A 23,388-nucleotide genomic window follows, 5' to 3' on the forward strand; every position below is an offset into this window, starting at 1 on the left:
GGGACTTCTCTGGTTCAGCACTTCGAGTGGCACAGCCTAGAGAACATGTTCACTGGCACCTGAGAACATACTGGAGTCCCAACAGCAAGGGAATCTCACATTATTTAAACATTCCAGCAGAAAGGTACCTTCACCATCACAGCGTCTCTCTTCTACCTTTCTACTTTCTGCCAAAAGTCTCCCAGAAATTATCTCATAGTAGCATATGTACTTATACCAAGCTTGCTGGATTCGTTTGGAGGTTATTCCCACACTTCTGCCGCTGCATTATCCCAGAAGCACTGTGATCAGAGGATGAGGAAAGCCACTGCAGCATGACACCTAATCACCCCCTTTCCCTCTTTGCCAGCTCCCAGTGCTCCCACAGTTCTCCTCGATTACACCTTAAGACACCCGTTCCTCTCCCATTTCTTTCATTCAGTCTCTTGGTTTAATCCCTTTCTCACAAAAGGGCTTTCAAAAAAAACAAAAAGGAGCCAACACTTCTTCAATGAACTAAGCAAATTCTCAAACAGGCTTTTATAAAGCGAGGCAAACATTTTGAAGTAGTGTCACAAGTAACTGAGTTTCCTAGTTTTTGTAGCAGCAAAATATGTTCTGTTTGGAGTAATATTAGTCATTGCTCTAATGAGATTATGTGCAGTTTTACCCCTTCATCAGAAAAATAAACAACAGGCCCACCAAAAACTCAACAAATGCCCATTATAGCTGACGCTTCAGGCACTGAGACAGTTTTAGGATTATTCTGTAACTGTGGGTACAGTAGCAGATTAGATCACCTGACAGAAGGCCAGGCCTACCTCAAAACCAAAAAAAACCCAGGTGCTTGCTGCTTTGTTCAAGATATTTGAAAATTAATGACCTTTTGCGGTAAAGGCTTGAAATTAAAACATCTACTACAATTGTTATGCTCCAAGGAGCAAACCACATAGAGGAAAGTATCACATTTCTGTAATTGCAGATTTAAGCTCCAAACATTAGAGGAATTTCTCTTCTCATAAATAGAGAAAAAATCACTAGTGCTTCTAAGCACTTATTGTATAGAAAGTGACACGTATTCTTTCTTTTTAAATTTATGTCAGTAAAGAAGAAAAAAGGTAGAATGACTAAAATTGCAGGTAGAATGATTAAAATTACAGCAAATCTTCAAACCCTTAGAAGCATTTTTCTTTGACACCAAGAACTTGCTTTTTTTCAGATGCCATAAGTTTACTAATTGGGGACATGCCAATTGCATACAGTCCTGACAGCAGAACTATCAATCACACTACCTGTTGAAAACAGTTTCTGTATCTTTTATTTGGTTTCCCAAACTCAGAAGTTAAGCAGAGGTTAGAGTGATATGAAAGTACAGAGGATCTACCTAAGTCACTGGTAAGAAGGGGAGTAACCTCCTGTTTCCTTTTTTCCCCATAGTGTTAGAAAATAAGGAAGCAGATGAGTAGGCCACCTGGGACTTTAGGAACACTGCAGTACTGCAGTGCAGGAACTTGAACAGAGCAGGAGAAAAGAAAACTGATTAAGGGGTAATTATATGGGGGCAAAAAAGCACTAAAGGTGACCAGTAACATGGCACTTGAGCCTTTGTCCATCCTTGTTTTGCTAACTCTGGGGCAGGACATGTCTTATTGTAACCTTTATGGGATGGGCTAGGCCTGAAGAAGATATAAAAAGCTTTTACAGTTGCTAAGACTCATCCTTAACACTTTGTCCACTGTGTATCATCACTCTTGTTACTTTCTAGCAGTTTAAGTCAAACTTCTTTGGCAAAACTCTTTTTCCTTTACCGGCACAGTACTTAAAATACTCATATTTGGAAAAGGGGCTAATTTACACCACAAGAGAATAACAATGCTTAATGACACACTTCACATTTTAACGCTTATGTTTTATCTTGTGTGGAAGTATCCAAGTGTACCAGGAAACACTGCAAATTACAGCATTCCATACAATAGCAGCATTTTACTCATGTAACGGTTCTTCACAAGGAATTACATGTGTATAGACCATACAGAACCTCCTTTCCATACTGTATAACTTATCATTACAGCCAAGCTGACAGAGAACCTGACAGTTTAAGATAAAGAAAATTCCCTGCCCAACCAAGTGTAATTAAGATCAACATTAAAAAAAAGGACAGAAACAATTAAGATAAATAAATAAATTTTAAAAATAGCTGCCTCAAAGTGTTAGCAACTACCAAGACAAAATAATATTCAGAGTGTCCAAGGATTTTCACTTTTCTACTCTTTAGAGAGTATATCTATACATGCATATGACATTCCCATAAGGAAAAGCAACAGAACTCCATTCTGTCCTATGTTACCTTTCTGCAGACTTTCTAGAGTAATAAAACACAAGTGTTTTATTATGTATCCTTGCTAAAAAAAATTCCTGAGCAGTCCCTTTTGAGTTGGTTGGTTTTTTGTTTGGTTTTTTTTGGATTCGGGGAAAGAAAGTACAAGAAGCTCCATTTGACAATTATTAGATGTGTTCTGTTCCACCACATGATCAGGTGCCAGAAGAGAAGCATGGGAACAAAACACCAAACAAGTGTACCTGGGTTACTCATGGATAACACACCAGATTCAACCTCTTGCTCTGCCCTAAGCCTGTCCTTTCCAATGCAGACAAAGCAAACTACCCACTCCAAGTTTCGTATGGTACCCTTGCTTGGAACACAGCAGCCAAAAGTTGTACATATTTTGGACCCTTTTAAAAGTAGAAAGGATTTTAAATTAGTCTGGGAAATTCGAGCACAATGAAGGCATTGGCAAGTATAAAACTGGAATTACGATGGTATCTTAATTAGCTGATACAAGCTTATTTTCTTTGCTAGGTACTGCATGTAGAAAAACATCAAAGCAGTACCAGTGTTTGTTATGGGAAGCTTTTATCACGTCCTGTAGATTAACTGCTCTCCTTGTGCTACAGCTCTAGTAGGAATAAAAAGGATTACTGGATGACAGCAAGATGCACTATGAACACCTGTTAACAAGAAAGAAAAAAACGCCTTCACAAGTAACTGTTTTTTTAGGACTTTTATTGAAAAACTTTAAAACCAAAAAATCACCAAGGCCAGCTTTACAATAAGTTTAAGACATACAGAATGGCTTACCTGCTACATGGATTTAGTGCAGGAATCTTATTCCAGTATTTCCCTCATGCAATTGCTGGATTAAAATCACATTCTCTTTTAACATCAAAATGGATTATTTATACTTTCTTAGGCTTTAACCTTAAAATCTGGTTTAAAAAGTCGATTTCCCAAAGGTTAAAAACACGTACACAGCAAGATTCCCCCCTTCACAGACCACCTAATAGCTCCCTGTGTCTGATAACTGGCAGAAACAGATCACAGAGCTCCTTTTTCCTTTTTGTTACTCTAACCTGAGAAATTTCTTAAATAATGCTTACGTATTTGGCAACACGACTTTAGCTACAGAGCAAAGTGTGATTTCTCATTCTTGTCAGAAACCAGTCTTTCACTAGTTGTCCCAAAAGACACACTCACAACCAGGAGTGGCACTGGCCTAAATCTTCATCTGTGAATAGAATGACCTTTGGATAAGTTAAACCTTGTTACTAATACCATTGGAACACTAACCTCAGGATGTCAAGTTCCCATCAGCTGTGTAATTCCCAGTATTGTGCGCTTTGAAAATATTTACTTTGGCATGTTATACTTCGTAGCGTAGTTGATTTTTTTTGTGCTTATTCCTGGCCTTTACAAAATCTGTCTTTTCTCTCTTGCATTTATTCAAGCCCTTTCCCTTGCCACCACATATCTCCCTTTCTCATAGCTGCAACAGAAACAGGACAAAAAGCACACAATTACATTTAAAATGTGAGAGCTACAAAAGTTGCTTAACAGCAGAGTAGTCTTGTAAAGCAATCTTAGTTGATGAATGAGCCTGTAAACTGTAAACCCTGTAAATCTCTTAGTACAGTATTCAAGCTGTCAATTTTAAATTTGTAAACTTACTTATATTTGAATTCAAACCCTCCAATATTTGGTGTTTACAATATTTTGTATTTAAACATGTTAGTCACTTCACACTTGCTCCTAATATATACAAAGCCAATGCTGTCCAAAGAAATTATGAAAAACCCCTTGAGAAAAGCAATTTCACTTCCAAAAGAGCAGAACTTCTTTTGCATTTTCAGTAAATTTGTATCTTAAATAATTTGGGTTATTGTGAATTGTTGCTCTTCAGTTTTACCTAAACATACCTGATTTTCAAGTGAACCATGACTACTTCACAGTTATTAGTCCTGTCAGAGTAAAATTCAAGAAAATATATAAACTGAGCTTTGTTTGCTCCATACTCTGCCTACTAAAAATCTTCACACTAACCATGGAGATCAAAAGTGCTTGATTGGAAAGGTGCAGAAGTTGAACATCCTGAGAAATGGCTGGGTTTTTCAATTTGTTTCAGGTCATGACTGTACTAAAATTAATATTGAAGTGTTCCAGTTTTCAACCTCTCTGCAAATTGGCTTTAAGAGAATGTTGCAGGAGATTACCACAAAAAAAGACATGGAGAGATACCACATACGGTCACTACATGACAACCTTATATGATAGTGTATTTTGTCGGCATTTTTGATCCCAAAAGAGGCTTTTTTCTTACATGTGTTCAAGATCCGAATTTCTTTATTTTCCATTGATTTAAAAAAACCCAAGTGATGAAAAATAAGGAACAAACGTAACTGTTTTAAAAACATTTAGTCTCATGTATTTTTAAAATTATACAATGAAAGTGTATTTTGCATATCAGCACTGAGTGTACTTTAAAAAGGACTTCTGTTGAAATATTTCCAGCAGGTCTTCATAGCACCATATAATCTGCTATTGATTTAACTGCCTAAAAGCAGCCACTGCAAATGATGAAATCTCTATTTCTTCTACCATTCTTTAAAAAAAAAAAATCTAGAAATTTTTGTTATTCAACTGAATTAATGTAAAGAATTAATAACGAGACACTTGATTTTCACTTATTCCAGTTTTGTGAACCTGACTGATGAATTGCTACATGATCCTTCTGGTTATTTCAGTGGCAGAAAAACTTCAAGGATGTACTGAATGAAAACGTCCCTCTCTCACTTTTCATTGAATTGTCACAGTATCTTTTTGCAAGATTAGATGCTGCCCCTCCTATTACAGCTCATTTTCAATTTATAATTGAAGAGAAAACCAGTGACAAACACATGAGGCTGAGCACTGGCAAAGCTGTGCTCAATGGGAGTAGCAAGGGCACAAGGAAGCAAGAGGAAACCAAGGCATATGGAACAAACCAGAAACACACTAAACACAAGAGAGCAGCTTAGCCATACAGCACATTTTACATTCTTTCAGTACTTAGACTGGTCTATTTTCCACTGACACACAATTCAGAATTGATTCAGAATTCAAGGAATACACAACCTGATTAGACACAAAGTACATGAATGCTGACAAATGCTGCCACTGATTTTTCACAGGTAATGCTGAAGCAGCTGTGTCAGAATGGCACTGGGTTGAAATGAAAGTAATGCTGGTACTTCACCATTTCCGGTTATTATTACCTGCAACAGCCAAAGTCAGTGGCTACTCAATGTTGCAAGCACCTTGTTTTCCAAATACGAGTTCCAGTACACTGAATTACAAATGAGATCAGTTTGAACGCATCATGAAGATTTTTCAAACAGCGTATTTCTGAAGAAACCGGTCAAACGCATCGTAAATTGCTTGTCTGAAACAAGGTAAAAAGAAGATCATTTGTATAATTTGGGACAGGGAAGATATAAGGGGTGTATTTTTATATATTTACAAATGTATATACAAAGCTATCACACAAGTTCAAAACAGCATTCAATAAAAATGTGATATCAGGTAGTGTTTTCTCCTTCCTTTATTTCTGGGATCTCTCACTTCAATTCAGTAATATGTTTCAGGAATGAGTGGGACTATTTACCAACTATAATGCGAGTGCAAATGTTAATGAATTAGTTTTCTGCTCAAACACATCAGAAAATAGGACAAAGACATGCATAACTTACAATTTTTGATAACTATCATAAAATAAGGCTGAAGTTTTAAATAGCAATAAACTAGTGGTCAGTACACCTTGACTTGACATAGTGCTATTCTCTTCTGTTGTTGCTTAGACTGCCTAAATGGGACGTACAGTCTAATTCCTTATATTTTAAAATTAACAGCACAAGTATTTAACTTTTTAGAAACAGAACTGCATTTATATAACTGATTTATATAACTGTCTTTAGAAAGTCAATACCTAATATTATAAGGCAAGAATTCACGCAAGTACTACTACTTGTTTGCAGCCAAGCTTATATTTTAATAAAATCTAGACTATTTTTAAACTTTTCTGTTCACCTTACCTAAAGAGTCCTTGTTTGAAGAGGTAGGCACTGACATGACCTCCATCCAGATACCTAATTTCACACCCTGGCCAGATTTCTTGAAGACTGCGCACCCCAGTACGAGGAATATACGCATCCTCCTTGGCTTGTACAACTATGATTAAACTTGGGTCAACTGGAACTAAAAAACAATTAAAAAAATTGAATTCATCTAAGATAAGAAACAGAAACACGACAACTAAGATTTCTGTTGCAAAAATGCTATTTCTAAAAAAAATTTAAATTATTCTAAGCTTTAACAGAATTTATCTCTTGTTTGATGTTACAGTAGTGAGGCTATCAGCAGAAAAACAAACATCCTATCCCTTCCCTCCCCTAAAGCAGAAAACTTCACAAGTCTTTGAGGAATGATAGGAGAATTGTCTTTCCTCTTATCAACAAAACTCTACAGAATTCACATCAGTTCTTTGATATCTCTTTTTTTCAGCAAAAAGAACTATGAAATTCAGCAGAGTTTTATGTCAACTTTTTTCCTTGAGGAGAGGAAAAAAGACTTTTAATACAAGGTCAGACAAAGTGCAGCATATGTTCACTTTCTTTTCTGTTTCCTACGAGGTTCAGCTGTAACATAAAAATCCCAACATACTGTTGTATATATTTACTATTCATAACCAGAATTGCACCAATCAGATTATTAACAGGAACAACATCAAAATGATGTTCAGAAAAATGACAGCAAAATGATGTTGAACATAGAACATTCCTCTCTTCAAGAAAAAACTATACGTGGTATGTTAAAGAGTGACCAAACAAGACGTTTGGCAATGGGGTGTCACAAATCACTTAGACCCTTCCTTCTTTCATCATGTATAGAGAACACGCAATGCTAAGACAAATTCTAGTCTTTCGTTCCACTTTCCATGAAATCTGAATGTTAGGCAGATTTTCTGAAGCTCCTCTCTAACCACATTTCAAGGATACCTGGCAGGGGATGCAATGTCTCCTAGAGCATGACTGACACCTGAGAGACTACTGACAGGAAGGAGTACATCACTTTGACAAGTGCATTAGGATCACAGATCCTCTTAAGTTTCAAGAAAGGTCAGTGCTTTAGCCAAGTGATACCTGGATAAGTCTAGATAAACAAGAATGTGAGTACTTAGAATAAAGCTTAAAGGGCTTTTTCTGTCTGCTGAAATAACTTTGAAAGCTTTAAGGGAAGCACTGCACCAGTATTTGTCATAAAACATCTCTGGCAAGCAGTGATCCAAGTCAAGAAATCTACTCTAGTGTAGAGATCTTCGGATTTTATTTTATTTTAATATTTACCAGTGGATTACTAAATACCAAAAGTCAAAGCAGGTACATGCACAGCTGAATCATTTTGTCTGAATCGACTGCCATAAAAGCAATTCCAAGCCTCCACTCCAGGAGAACCCTTTCAGGTAGCTCTAGAAAGCAAACACTTGTTTGCATTGCTGCAAGCAGGCAGTGTAAAGGATTTGTCCAAAACGCCAAGGAAGGCTGGGCTACAGCTCCCTCTGTATGCTATGCCTGTCCTGGGAAACTATATTCTTCAGGCTGCACTATCACAGAAGGACCTCTGCGTGTTTTTACTGGTCACACTTGTCTAGCAGTGTCATTCAAGCTTGGTTCTCAGCTAGGCTACTTTCTACCTGAAGTCAATATGAGATTTCTGCCTTATGAAACTGACTTGAAAGACCTTATTAGCAGATTAGTTCTAGGTATCACTCACATTGCACAGGTGTTTTGTTCTTTTAGATAATACAAATTTGCACTAACTCATATCTGAGAAGAGCATAGCAAGGTAGAGGAGAAATGAGCAAAGATACTGAAAAGCAAATGTTTAATTCACTGTGTCATTAGTTGGCCATCAAGAAGGAACAGAAAAACAATTACGAAATGGAGTGGTAAACAGACATTACTGAACAATGCTCACAATATTTCCATATTTCAGCTAAGGGGCCAGCAGGTTTATACGTGGAGAATTATGAAAATACCTCTCTTCCACTGTATTTTACTCAATTTTCCAAAATGCACATTGAAACAAATAGATACATACCTGAGAAGTTAGCTACATGGGTACATTCATCCATTACTCCTTTCATGAACCTTATGGATTCTCTCTGTAAAGTGTCACTCTTTCTTCTTGTATTTATCCTGCGTCCTTGTGGGCCAGTTAAGTTTTTATTGCTACTGCTACTGGTCGAAAATGTTTGATTTATGCACTGCATTTTAGGAGCATCTTGTATTAAGAGTCTTTCTGAAGAGGCACTTAGAGTACTTTTATTTGTGGTAAAGCTGTGAACAGCTTCTTTAGATACAGTAGTGCTCATGGACTCAAGGTTGAACATCCTGGAGGTAACATCCACATCCTCCAGACTGTGCACACTGTCAGGGAAGTTTTTAACAAAATCTTGTCCCATCTTGAAAGAATCTGTCTAAACAAAGACAAAAGGTCATTTATTAAGGGTTACTCCCTTAAACTAGTTAGTTAATCTTATTTTTAAGATGAACTCATTATTAAAAAAATTAAGAAGATACAAAAAGCACTGATTATAGTAGTTATTATTTCCAGTTTGCAAGTCACTCAGTTAAATCCTGACCACCATAACCTCTTGATAATTTCATTCCATGTTTCTATCATCTTAAAAAAATGCAGGAATTACTTATATATATGGTAGCTTATGATACAAACACATTTGCTTTTCATTTTGTATTAAACTCTGAAATTGTAATTACAATAATTTAGGCCTACATGACATAATAATAAGAAAAAAAATATATGTGACCAGGTCTACTGTTAGGTTTAGGCCTGAAAAATCAACTGTCTCTAAATACTAGGGAGACACAAGAGTTATAAACATCTTGAAATGTTTCTTCTTTTCATTTTGTCTTCTCCATCAGTGTTCTGGAATGTATTTGACTTAAAAATGGCAAGTGCCCAAGTAACTATCTCCACCCCAGCTCGTCTTCTCCTGTTGTAAGATATTTGAAAGCAAAGAATCTTAGGAAAAAAAAGTTATTACTAGAACTTCAATTGAACACATTTTATGTCACAGATTACATTAAGTATGGTCGCAGGAAAAATTTGTAGCAAGGGCTACACTTAACACTCACTAAACAACCGAAATATTAGCTTTATTTTTCAGGTTTTCCTTCAAAGATTAAGTTTACCGAAAGCATAAAGAAACAACATGCAGGTATGTTTTAGCTAACAATTGTCCACTTTTAGTTCAAATAAAAAGAAGTTCCATTACTTGTTAGATTTGCACATGTAAATATTAGCAAATAAGGAAAATAAACTATACTTACTCCACAGTATTCAAGCATTTGAATTATTTCTTCTTCATAAACAGTTTGTGTAAAATACTGTTTCTCGAGCTCTCTCCAGTTCACTGCCTTGCTCAACACACCCTGAGATTATAAACAAAAACATCAAGCACACAAGTAAAATCCAGAGATCACTCTGAAATAATGATACACAGAAAAAATTGATCTGTTCCCCTTGTGACTTATTTTCCCAGTGGAATTCTGCCCAAGTTCCCAGGCAGCAGTTAAAATTATTGCAATCAAAGCATAAGTCCACATTATAACACAGGGCATGGAAACTCACCTCCCCTGTGGCCAACTGAAACCTTTTAACTTACATTTCTGATTACCATGCAATAACATTAACAAAAATATATGTTAATTACCGTAGTAAAGACTGCAGAAGCTGTTGACCAGGAAAGACACGGAATCAATGGCAATGGCTTAGGCCAGTTTGTCACTGCCAGTGAAGCCATCTAGAATCAAAGGCATTTATTACACATTTTAATATTGAATTCACAATATGCTAGAAAGAACTCTCTCATTCTCAGTTTCTTTGTTTATATAGTATCTATCAAAAACATGGTGCCAAAGCAGTTAAGGACTGTGGCAGTTGGATATATTTTCGCCTATTTAGAAGTTACAATCTATTCTTCAGTGATTTTTCTAATAAGCATTGCTCTGGATAGGATTAATTTCAAGCTGAATGGGGTTATTTTGTAAGAATTCCCAATGGAATATTAACTAACTACTCCATTAATTATAATCATAACCCTATTAATTATAATTATAATTACATTAATTATCATAATAATGATAAAAATTAATACAAGATATTAGTTGTTTAAAGCTATAAAAACCTCTATAAAGCTTTTTATCAAGCTCTTGCAAGTTTATTTCAAGGCAAAATAAAGTCAATCTATGAGAAGGGCTATTTAAAATTCTATACTTTTGAAATTTGCATACTGGAAACAAAATATGAAGGAGAAGTAATTCAGCATGTTAAGTCATTAAGTGAACTCTTTTTCTGTCCTTTAAGTTTAAATTATTAATTTTACATCAGTTCTCAGAACACATTTTTGTTAATATTCTGTTTATCCCAGAAAAAAACAGAGCAAATAAGTTCAGTGTACAGAAGTTCCCTATATGGTATGTCCTTGACAAGTTTTATGTTATTATTGCTCTAAACAGAACCGCTTAATACAAAACACCCCATCTCTGTGTCAAACATTCTAAATAATGGATTTATACAACTGAAGTATAATTCTACTATAATTATTTTTTATTAATAAAAGTTACAAGAACACCACATATCTATATGTTCTAATAGCCAGAAAGTCTGACTTCTTTTCTCTTTGTTCCAGCTTTCCCCAACAGAAGAACTGAATCAATGCTACCTACCTTCCCTTGTAAAACACATTCTATAGAGGATCAACATCAAATATCACTTATTTCACTGGTTTAAATTGTACCAGAAATCCTGTAAGTCAGGACTAACCAAAAACATATCTTCCTGGACTAAGAAAAAAAATTTCAAACGAGTTTCCAAACCCACTTTTCTCAGATCTTGCCTCCTTCTATACCCATGCTGGATATAACCATTAGTACAGGATATAGAATTTGGTTGTTACCACAGCATTTGAACTGTCGTGCATGGTTAGTGCTGCATACACCAGTCTGAGAAGGCCAATACAGCTTACAAATAAGCCAAGGAAGGAATAATACAAAAGTTGTTGATTCAGCAGGGTGATATTTACGTAAATCAAAGGTGCTTTGTACATTTACGGACATTTAAGAGTTATAAAGTTGTGCTTTAGGGGAAAATATTTCCCTTTCACTACCATTACCAACATCATTTACTTAGCTCCAAACAACAGACAAAGGTATGTTGTTTTAATAAGCTTTGCACCTCTGTTTCACAGACCCATCATAATCTGTAGAGACATAAGCAGTAATATTTTAACTGTGTATTAGTCTTTCAAGCACCACTGCTGGTTTAGTCTGAATATGCACAGTGTCATACAGAAAACGTTCTCCACCTCATCACAGAAATCTCTGATCAATACCAATGATCAGGGGGAAAAAAGAGATGAGTTGAGAATAGAACTGACACTAAAAGTCACCTCAGTCACAATATGCCTACAAAGAGGGGGCATTTCACACAGTGCATTACAACACAAAGATTTAAGCCAGAAGAATGGAGAAAAAGAGGGAGAATTAGCAATCGATCAGTGCAGACTTTCTTTCGGATAAAATTTCTGCCCCCCCTTGTGGAAAAAAAACAATTATGTGAAAAGTTTATATTCTTATTAAGCCTGCCAGGAGATGGCTCTATGATTTGTCAGTACTTATTAAGGATTATACTAATTCAGCACCACAGAACATGAGAATTGCCAACAATTTGTTTCTCATGACTCTAAATGTTTATTTTAAAGTACTTCTGAGATCAACACTGTAAAACAAATTATTTCTGAATGCTACATGATCAAACGAGAAGTTAAAACAAAAATTACTGAACAGGAGATATAAAAGCTTACATGTCCTCCCATGGATATTCCAGTCATCCCTAGCGGTCCATAGCCTTCTCTCTCTAGCCAGTGCAAAAGAGCTGCCGATTCTAGAATTAGAGCTCCTCCCATCACAAACAGGTCCGAGACATTTTTTAAACATGACCGTCTTTTCTCCCCAGAAAAGGAAAATACAGGATTTATTTTCCAAGATTAGACTCTGACAGTTCTCATCATTCTATACATACTTTTATAAAAAGCTTAATCACAATCCCAGAGAATTTTGGAGCTGAACTTCTGTTGATTTAACAGGTGAAAAAGTAAGCCAAGATTCTCTGGCACGTGCAATTTTTCATCCAAATGCAGACTAGAAATAGGCAACTGCTAAGTTTCTAATGTAATATCACTGACAGCCTGGTCTTTTGGAAACAGACATTATCAACATCAGCTTCTCATTAATAATAATATTCTGTCCTGTGAAGTTATAACAGATATTTTTGAAATAGAATCAAAGTGATACAGTCCTAGACATACACCATCTTTTTTTTTTTTTCTTATTTACTTTATTTACGTCATCGAAAAATTGCACACAACATTGAAGAGCAATCAGTATGTCAGCTTTGGAAGCGCTCATCAGTGTCACTTTAAGACTGAAATTGTAAAGTGAGAATTTTGTCATGGTACTGAGAAATTCAGGTAGTGTACTGCAAAGCATTAAAACACAGGAGACACACAAAAAAAGAAGGAAGCTATCCAGCTGAACTATCAGAGGGATTAAAAATAAAAGACCTCTAATTTGGGGAGGAGGACTGTGTATTTTCAGTATCACAGTCACATTACAAAGGGCTCCAGGCCTCTCCTGCCAGCATGCCACCATCGCATTTGCGACACTCTGAAGCACAAGGACAAAGCTTGTTGTGAAGTCACACAGAAATGAACATAGCTGCTGCAGACCAGCATTTACAGGCTAATGGAATTCTTTCCTACAGCTTTGTTATGAGATTCCTCAGCCCTCTCCAACTGCTGTATTTATTAAACACTGTTACCAGAGTATTAACTAAAACCACTGCTGCTGTGTAACCCTATGTTGAAGAGTGACAGTTACCTGTTGGGGTATTAGACTGCACACCACCCTTAGAAAGAATCTTTCCCTGCATCATACAACTACTAAGACGACATGCTAGACAACTGAGAACAGAGTTACTAAATTTATTCTTCTGCATTGGATCATCAATAACTGGAAATAAACCTACCAATGGATGTATTCCAGCACACACTCTCTCCTGTCACTTTCCTATAATCCTTCATAAATCACCTTCTCTGTGTCTTCTACTCAGGTTAAATGTCAAAGTTAGGATTAAAAAGGATTAAAACACCGACTCATATTTGGACCTTAAGAAATATTGGGAGACTAAAACCACAGCTTTGCCCCAGACACACATTCTTTTGAATTCTGTTAATACTTCTGTGGTTTGGACAATGTGAAAAGCAAAAAAACCAGGACCACCTAATTAGGCTTCTAAATTCACATTTAAGAAACTGACTGAGGGAACAAATCCTGTAAAATACTTAATATTGCATGGCTTCCACTGCCTGAAAACCAACCAACACCATATTTGTTCTTAAAATAATTCTTAAAATTTAAGTAAACTCTTAAAATATCTTGAAAAAGCAAAATATTAGCAATATATACATATAAAAATGACAGGAAAATATACTATCTGGCCAAAAATTATTCATAGTTGACTGAAATATAACTGCAGCATTTGTACATGTGCAGCTGTGAATCAGGAAAATAAAGTGGCACTTGCTTGTATTCACAGAACGTGTCTGCATCTCACTCTATACTGCAAGTTCATCTCGTGCAAACTTTCCTGATGCCTGTGATCTCCTAACACAAAAAAACAAAGTAGTTTAGCAAAGAGTTGACAATTTCACATCAGCAGGTTACAAGTTGTCCATTCTTTGGACTTTTTTTTCTTAATAAGCTATCAAAGTTTAGACAACTTTCAGCTCCTTGAGAGAAAAAGCACTATTTCAAAAAGACAGTACCCAAAAATGTAACAGTAATACTTACATTTGATCCTTAGGTTTTCTACAGCCATGTAAAAGACTCCAGTTAAAGAAAGTAAAAAAGACTTTATAAAAACTGGTCATTAGAACAAAACAAAAAAATCAAACAAAATAAATCACATACATAAATAGCATGGATTAACTGAAATTTGGAATTTACATTTCCAATGTTTAACTGGCACTTAATCAAGTTCAATGTAGTTTGATGATGTAGTTTGCAACATTTTACCATTGTCAGGTATATGGGTAAGAAAAAAGTATGACCAGAAATTTAATAAAACAGAGTAACACTGTTATAGAAGATGATAGGACAAAACTTAACTGTTTTTCAAAAAAACCTCAAATCTTAAGTGCCAGTAGTAAGTTTCCGAAAAGTACCTGAGGTACTGAAGAATTGCATTTGAGAATGGAAGGCAGGAGAGGCAACTTTCTTTTCTGTCATTAATAGATCCATACTACATCTAAAGTATGGTATGGAATGAATGCATAATTCTCAGTCAGTCACTGCTAAAAGATTCACATTATTCAGATCACAACTTTAACGAATACAGGAAGAAGCTGCAGAAGACATTTTTTAAAAAATCCGAAAAGGCATACTTGGTGTAAAGGTAGCTCATTATGTTAACTGCGTTCCACATTGTGTTTCATGCAGTGGCCATACTTTCTTTGCTTCTGTGCACTGAAAAGTCCACTGCAAATAGGTCCAAAAAGTACATATTTTGTCAGCAGGATAAGTCTTTTACTTTCTGGACAGAACGTTAATAATAACTATTGTGTTTTCCACAAAAGGATATAATAAGGGTTTTCTAGCAACAGGGAAGCCATACAGGCTTCTTTAATCATTGGCCTTGCCATTAGTGTCCGTCTCCTCCAGAAGTGCTAAAGATGTACAAATAATATATATAAGACAAAATGTGATTATTTAATTTCTCAGTAATAATCAATTTTATATTTTACACACTCACATGATCTCCAGTGCCTGCTAAATGAATGCACACAGGTCTGTGCTTGCTGTTCCATCTTCTGGGTATGATGAACTGAAATCTGTGGGAAACACCTATTTTAGCAGAGTAAGTACATCTATTTACAAGCTGCACCAAGAGAAAATAATGTAAAAAAACCCCCAAAAGACATAATAAACTACTTGTAATGCATGCAGGCAAACTGTCAGCAATTCAGCAACATCATTTTTCATCAACACATTCAGCAAACAAAGGAATCTGAAAGTAGGACAGAAGGAAGGCCAAACAAGAAAAAGAGCCAAGATGACAGATCATGTTCCTAAAAAAGACTACTACCTCATCATCACAATTTAAATTTTGCAGAGTGGAGAAATGGAACTTCAGATAAAGAGCAGCCTAAATAAGCATGTCCAGCTCTCCTAGGCAGCATTGCTATTTTTCTCCTGAAGGTACAACAGCTGAAATTGAAGATTAAGATGAGCAATACATTAAAAAAAAAAAAAAAACCAACATACAAACCATAAAGCTATTCTATACCCCCAACATCATCACCTAACGTCTTCGGCTGCTACTTAAGTTATTTACAGTCTAACTACTGGAAAAAAAATCACTTCTGAGGCACCAGTATTTTCCCCACAAGATGGAGCACTCTTACCTACAACAGTGTTACACTTAGGAAAGAACATTCATACAATCCACAACCATCTGAAGAGAAATTTGTACAGCATTTCAAAACTGACACAACAGTGACCAAAGTAACAGTTGGCATAACTTGGCTACAAGGTATGAGAGAACACAGATAAGGAAACAACCAGCATATTGTATTTTCCAGTATGGTAGTAATTAGTTCAATAATGTTAAGAGACAGTTTCTTTCTCTGACCAATGGAGAGGTGGAATAGAACTGGTATCTTGACTATAAAACTTTTTCTAACATTCCTTAGTGTCACATGCTTAAGCACACAAAAACACCAGCCAGTATTACTGACAAAATTTACAATGCCAGTATCAACTTCAGCTGACAAACTTTTACATTTAATTTTTAAGTTAGCAAACAAACAAAGCTTGGGAAAAAAAAAATCCATCATGACAGTTTAGCTAAAAATTTAATGCAAACAGAAATTATGCTCCCTTTCCAAACCCAGTCCTCAACTGCAAAGCAGTGCTAGTGTGAAACCATCACTGTTACTGATCACCTAGCTTTCTGTGAGAATGCTTTTTTTGGCCTGCCAAGTAAGAAAGGCATCAGTTTCTCTTGCTACAATTAAAGGAACTTGCTACTTCAGCACATATACAATATTTTTGTATTCAATGTAAATGGAAAGCTGGAATGGTTCCTTCAAATACAATATAACATGCTTTCAGAAAAACAGCCTCTTCTGCTACATCCAAAACAGCTACTGTCCCTCATTTCCAGCATCTAACTCATTTGGGAAAAAACCCAAACAATTTCAAAAAATCCAGGGTATTACACAGCTTTGTGCAATATAAGTTCTACACTCAAAAAAACCCCACCCAAAAGAGTTATATTTTGCTAATGGATTTTTTTTCAAAATACAGATTAAGCTATCACATGAATAAGATCTATTGTCATTTTTGAAATCAAAATCTATTTTAACACATTAGTACAAAAAAAATCCTTTTTGAAATATTTTACAGATAATTTGCATTGCAATAAATTAGCTTATAATTTAAATTAGCCTATAAATCAATTAGTCTGTAAATAAAACTACTTATAGACCATTCTCACTTCTCTGCAGCACTAATTTCAGATAGGAAATACCTCTTTGTTTCTCTTACCTTGCTACAAGAGATTCAACTGGCAGTATACCTGGGACACAATGTGCCAAGGGGGAAATGAAGTGCCCCTCAAGGATTTTACAGTCGGATTGCCCCTCAACCTACAGACAGAATGGGATGATAGCAATATATATCATACCAGTGTTTAACTTGCTCTGAAATCAAATCTCTTAAAGTAGAAGAATTAACTTATGTAAATAAATCCAAAGCTGAGGTCGAGTCCTCAAATACAGGGATACAAGTTATCAACACAGCCAAAACATTTCTTTCCAAATTTGCTTTTTTTAAATGACCCTTTAAGGGAATCAAGGAAAAGTGTAATGGTGTCCCATTTTAAACATATACTAAGTTTTGAACATTTTTTGAATTTTAATATTTGACATCCCACTCCCCAACTATTGTACTACTGGGAAAAAAAATAAAACAGTATCTGTACAGACACGGTCTCTCAATTTCCTTCCATTCTCTGCTAGTAGCCTATAAAAGTAGCCTGTTAAGTATCAAGTTCTTTCACCTTTATATACCAGCAGGAAAACAAATTTAGTTACATTTTATCATATCTTGCTTTTAAGTACCTTGTCAATAAACACTGGATAATCTTTTGAAACCAGAGTCTGGCATGTTTCCCTGTTTCCAATAATCTTTCTGAATTCAAATATTCTGTTGAAAGGAAACAAGTAGAGAAAATTCAGCTTTTAATCTAAAAAAAAGAGAAGACGTATTTATATAAAATGTCAGGACCTAAAGTAAGCCACAAAGAAAGTAAGTTATGAAGCCAGCTTTCCATATTAATCAGGCTCCCATAGGGTAGGTATGTAAGGATGCTTTTAAATTAAAGCAAATAGGCTCAGGTACCTTGGTGGGGAACAGAAGGTTAAGGGGCAAATCTGGTTGCTTTCTTCTGCTATTTAAATGGGCTGCAGAGCCACACAGAACAAAATGAAACTAATCTCTTCTCAGAGGTGTACAGCGAGAGAACAAGAAGCAGTGGCTGAGTGCTGCGATGTAACAAATTCCTACCGGAGCACAGTGGAAGATTTTTTTCACGGTTGAGCATATGAGAAGATAGCCCAGGGAAACTATAAATAATCTTCATTCTCAAGGGACTTTTAAAACTCAAATGAATGAGGTGACAATTGACTTGAAGAAACAAAATTCAGCTTTGTCTTAAACAGAGATTTTGACTAGATGTCCACAAACTGGCCCTCTCGACCCTAAATACTCTACGCCAAGAATAACTTGCTCATTCTTATGGTTGTAAATACACGTTACCTGATCAACAGGAACAGTTTTGGGTGAAAAGTACAGACTAACAGTGTAAGAGGAACGACCTGTTCACCTTGCCAACACTAGAAAAAAACCCAAACGGATGGAAAGAAAATCCAATTTACCACCACATCAAAAACAGCTTTACTATATAACCTTTGCTTTTCTTATACAGAATAGCAAGTGCATTAAATATTTCTGAGAAAATAAGGGTAAAGGTATGAGACATTGAATGTGGAGGGCAAGCTAAATGAAGAGATGTTTTGTTTGACACTAAATCCTCTAAAAATACTTCATTTATGGGTTTTTTTCTGTAGTTAGGAGGCTATTGAAGGCTCAGTCTTGCATGTGTTGAGAAATTTCAACTCTTGCAAATGAGAACAAAGCATGAGGATTTTAACATTCATCACATCAAGGGTGTGCACATAAATCTTTAGATTACACCTAGGGTTTGATAACATTAAAATGTCCCATTTTGATTACACACACAGAATAGAATACAGAAATGCTGCAATCAAAATAAACCCCACATTTCTCGGTTATTCCAACACAAGTAAACTAAACCTTTTAAAAAGCCAACATTCTCATTTTGTAGGAAAGCCTGCCACTTTAGAGAAAAATCAACTGGAGACAGATACACAAAGCAAACTAAGTGCCATTTCTACATCAGATCTTTCGCTTGAACTTAAAAGCAAAAACCAACTCCCCCGTAACTCCACTGCTATCCACAGTGCACAAAATCTTATTTCAAGTTTTCTTTATTGGTTTTCAAATACATAAAAATAGCTTACTAAATGTAGATTTATCACTTCCTATTTAAATACTGCACAATGCGGAATATATATATTCCGTCACTTCGTTTTTACACTTAAGAATATAAGTCCTTAACTTCCAGGTGTTACTCTTAATAATAATTAATAAAAATAATGAAATACTTAAAAATTGAGGGGTACTTACATTTTTTTCTTACTTTCAAGACATCTAAAAAGAAAGAGTTTACTACTTTGGGTTATGAGAGAAACTTCTGATTAAATCTAACACTTTTAAAATTCATTAGGAAGTTACAAAAAGATAGCAAGATCCTCTTTAATGGTAAACAGAACAATTCCTTTGCAGATATTCAGCAAGTTTTGTTTTTACAAAACACTTCCAGAGATGCTGTTTGAAGTATGTCATCATATATGCATAAGTGAAAAATTTAATTGGACACCCATTCTCTCAAGAAGAGCCTTTTTACACAGAAACATTTAACAAATCCCTTTAAGACATCTTTTAAATCCAGTTACTCCCTCAGTATGGAAACACATGATTTCCTGAACAAAACAAACTTGGGAACATTTTTGGTATTTTAAATACAGGATAGGAACAACTGTTCATATTTCAAGGTTTGGGTTTTTTTTCTTTTAATATAAAGTAGTGTTTGTGTTGTTGTTTTTTAACAAGTCACCTTTTCAGATCCTCTGGCTTTCCCCATCCTCTGATGAAAAGTTTAGTGAGGAGGAGCTTTCTGTATAAGACATCTAATTTACTTACACCCATTAGCAGCAAACTGACATCTAGAAAAAAGCACAGGTAAAAACAAGATAGTTAAAATGGGTTTTTAACATGAGTGGCAAGTTCATTCACTATAACACAAAGTAGTTTCTTATTTTGGTTTCTGCATTTTTAATTTTTCATTTATAAGAAAGAAAGAAAACATACGTAGTTCCAGTCACTGCTGCAAAGAAAGGTTATTTTTGTAACCTTGTCTTCACTGGTATCTTAAACACATATCCTAATCCTTATTTTATCCATTCATTTCCAATTTTCTCCATTTCTTATGGTTTTCAAAGTGATGCTCCTGCCACTCCCTTCAGGAAAGAAATCACACCATCCAAATCCTTGCCAGTAACATTTCTCTTTCAGCAAATACTCTAGATCAAATACAGCTAAGTCCAGTGAGATTTTGGGCAAGTTATTATTTTCAAATCAGTACTTACTGAAGTGAACAGGGAGCCACTACTGAGCTCTTCCAATGGGGAAGGATAAAAAAACCACCACAACAAAAAAGGAGAACTCAAAATTGGTTTCTTGGTCAGCAGGATACAGATTATTCAATTAAAAAAAAGGTCCAGGATCTGTGTACACCTAAGAAAACAACAGATTTAATAATCAAAAACTTTGTTAATAAGTTCATTTCAGTAATTTTCTAGTATTTCCAGATCCCTCCATACTAAATGGACTAAATAACCTCATCACACTTCAAAATAGTGTAATTTAATTTGTGTGGTTTCTTTTTTTTAATTTCATTTTAATCCAAACACATTTATTCTGCCACACTCTAATACGGTAATTCTTAAAGTAAACTTGTTTGAGTATAACAAATTAAAATTGTGGTCAGATTAATAAAAACATTCACCTGCAGTTCTAAAGAATGAATATTCAAGAATAAATAGATAGAAAAAAAAGAGAACTGTAACACCTAGAACAAGTTACTATCAAAGCAGAAACTACAGACAATTTAAGGTACTTGAATACTAGAAAAAGCATCTTAGAAAGCCACAATGGCTCTAGGATGGTTCAGTCATTACAGAGCAAAAATAAATACATGAAACGATCAGAAAGTCAAAGTGGGGACCTTCTATTTTAAAAATGTAGAAATTGTTAGTTCCTACTCCACTAGACCCAAAAAGCTGACTGCGTAATCTCATTATATTGATCCATGTCTGCTTGGTCTAATAGAATCACAACCTCAATATAATCGTTTTCCTTGCCCGCTCTGGAGATATCCATGGATTTCACATGCTGTTGGGGTGTCAGATGGGAAATATTTGCTCACTGCTGCAAGGTCTCTCCTCTGTTTTTTGGAGCAGGGGGATAGCTTGGTATTTTCAGGGTTCTGGAAGAGAACTGGGTGGTAGAGACAGGAGCAGCAACAGAGTGGACCCTCTGTGAGGCTGGGAAGACAGTTCAGAACGAGAACACACAAGAGTAAATCTATGTGGCCAAAAATACACTAAAACTGGCTTTGCAGTTCTATTGGTACACTGTTTGCCAGCAGCTGTGAAAAGGAAACTCAACGTTTCGATGCTTAACAAAGCAGCCTTGTATGTTTTGTTTGGTTGATTATTGTTTTGTTTGGTTTTTTTTAAATCCTCTCCAAAACAAAAGCCAACCAAGAGAGAAGACATGAAGATGTGGATTTTGCTTTGAGTTCAAAGTCTGGCCTGATGAGCTGTGTGCTGCACCAAGGGAATGCCAAAACAATTTTCCAGACAAGTGCATTATATTTAAATGCAACACTGATTGAGGCAAAAGGATTGCATCATCCTCTGTTTCACTGATTGAATGAAGACTCTGAAGTAACTCAGGACATTTCAATTAATCAGAATCAAAATTAAACCACTACTGGAAAGAGTACAGGAAACACTAAAAGAAAAAAAACCAAACAAACATATTTCTAGTAGATGAAGTACGTTGTATAGAATTTCTCAGAAATATTATTGAGACAGAATAGGGGCCATCCTCCCAAATTTTTAATCTCTGTAACAAAAGGGTAGGACATGCTTCTGTCACTGCCCATCCACACCTACAAGGAAAGGCAGTTACAAACACTTTTACTGTCAGAAAAGGCAAATCCAACTGTTGGAGGCTGAAGGATCATAACTTCACATTAACGAGTGTATAAGAGTAGTGACAGTTTGATGAAAGAATCAGCAGAGCTTGTTTCGGAATGCGACTGGATTTCCACCACTTGATAGCACACCTGTCACCTCCTGATCCCTTTGTAAGACAGGTCAGCTGGAAGCAGTGACCTGATAAAGATGCTGCAGAGTTCTGTAGCCCAAGAGACACTATCTGTGTTATGAATCTCAAATGAATGTACTGTTACCATGGTAAGCTTTACATAATTTTGAGTTGTCAGTGGAAATTGCAGCAGATAAAAAACCACAGTAAGAAGTGATCCCTTCGTTTTAAAATTGTGTTTTTCAGAGAAGACGACAAGGAAAACTAGAAATAAATTATAACCAGACTCTTGCTCTAGGAAGAGTTTTTGCTTCCAGAACCCTCATGCCGCACACTAACTATAAATTTTTGGCATGCACATTTATTTCATAGAAACAGACATAAAAATTCATTCAAAATCCAACACATAAAACACTAGCCATCTCTTTCTATCCAGTGCAAGCAACTTCAGCTACAAGAACATCCCTGGAAAGTACATTAAGGACAGCCCAGAGTGCTGCTTCTATACTATAAATGGACGTGAAACAGCTTCCAACAAGAAGTCAACCTGAAAAGGCCACGAAGGTCTGTTTCAGAAGGCTGAATCCTTAGCTTCCCTACCCTACGACTTTATTTAAAAACATCTCTTCCAATTAACGCCAGGTCCTTTTCTCGGGTAGAAGAAATGATTGTTTAAAATCAAAGAAATCACAGAGAAGTCACGGCGACAAATCAGACACAAACCCCACAATGATTCCACACGACAGGATGGACACAGAGGAGCCTGAGGATTAACAAGGAGGCCAAAAACAGAGGCGTGAGCAGCTCCCTGCACCCACAGGGCTCAGCAGACGGTGACTGGGGCTGCAGGTGGGGCTCCCAAACCCAAATTCCCCCAGGCCCGCCCTAGACGGACCCAGCACTACCCCAGCGCCCCCGCGAAGGGGCGGCGGAAGGCGGGACACGGAAACCCGCGGCCCCTCCGCCCCCTCAGCCCCCCGGACACCAAGCCCGCCCCCGGGGCCGGGCAATGCCGTGAGGGGGAGCCCCGGCGATTCCTGCTCTGAGTGGGAGCGCTCGGAGACCGCGACCGCTGCTCACTGGGCGGGCGGAATTGGCGACCCCCGCGTCCCGAGAAGGTCACTCGCTGCTCACCCGAGGCGTTGCCGGTGCTGAGGCACCACATGGGCGGACGGGAACGGAAACGGGAATGGGGAGACGGAGGAGGGACCGGGGCAGGCGGTGGGGGAGGCCGAAGGGCGGGACGGAACGCGCCTCGCGCGTGCGGGCGATCGGGCGCGCACGCGCAAGCGCTCGAGCAAGGGGCGCCCGCGGGAGGCTGCCGGCCCCGCCCCTCTGCAGCGCGCGTGACCGTCG

General features: G+C 36.6%; 1 protein-coding gene across 7 annotated transcripts; it reads right to left on the minus strand.

The window, feature by feature from the left end:
• Positions 1 to 3,702: 3,702 nt before the first annotated feature.
• On the minus strand, positions 3,703 to 23,292 carry ABHD18 (abhydrolase domain containing 18). Of its 7 annotated transcripts, XM_032684796.1 has the most exons (16): positions 23,167 to 23,242; positions 21,037 to 21,242; positions 20,286 to 20,433; positions 19,754 to 19,862; positions 19,264 to 19,287; positions 17,616 to 17,700; positions 17,041 to 17,141; positions 15,245 to 15,323; positions 15,074 to 15,158; positions 14,284 to 14,311; positions 12,237 to 12,375; positions 10,086 to 10,175; positions 9,703 to 9,804; positions 8,450 to 8,828; positions 6,385 to 6,547; positions 3,703 to 5,735 (listed from the first exon to the last, which is right to left on the minus strand). In XM_032684796.1, exons 4-16 carry the CDS (start codon positions 19,843 to 19,845, stop codon positions 5,684 to 5,686), a joined length of 1,419 nt encoding a protein of 472 aa, XP_032540687.1. In that variant the 5' UTR covers positions 19,846 to 19,862; positions 20,286 to 20,433; positions 21,037 to 21,242; positions 23,167 to 23,242; the 3' UTR covers positions 3,703 to 5,683. The 7 variants fall into 7 exon arrangements, with proteins under 7 accessions (XP_032540687.1, XP_032540686.1, XP_032540688.1 ...); XM_032684795.1 differs by lacking the exon at positions 21,037 to 21,242 and having other exon boundaries at positions 23,167 to 23,292; XM_032684797.1 differs by lacking the exons at positions 21,037 to 21,242; positions 23,167 to 23,242 and adding an exon at positions 23,113 to 23,133.
• Positions 23,293 to 23,388: the final 96 nt, after the last annotated feature.

Source organism: Chiroxiphia lanceolata, chromosome 4 (genome assembly GCF_009829145.1).
Source record: "Chiroxiphia lanceolata isolate bChiLan1 chromosome 4, bChiLan1.pri, whole genome shotgun sequence".
In the NCBI taxonomy this organism is placed as follows: Eukaryota; Metazoa; Chordata; class Aves; order Passeriformes; family Pipridae; genus Chiroxiphia; species Chiroxiphia lanceolata.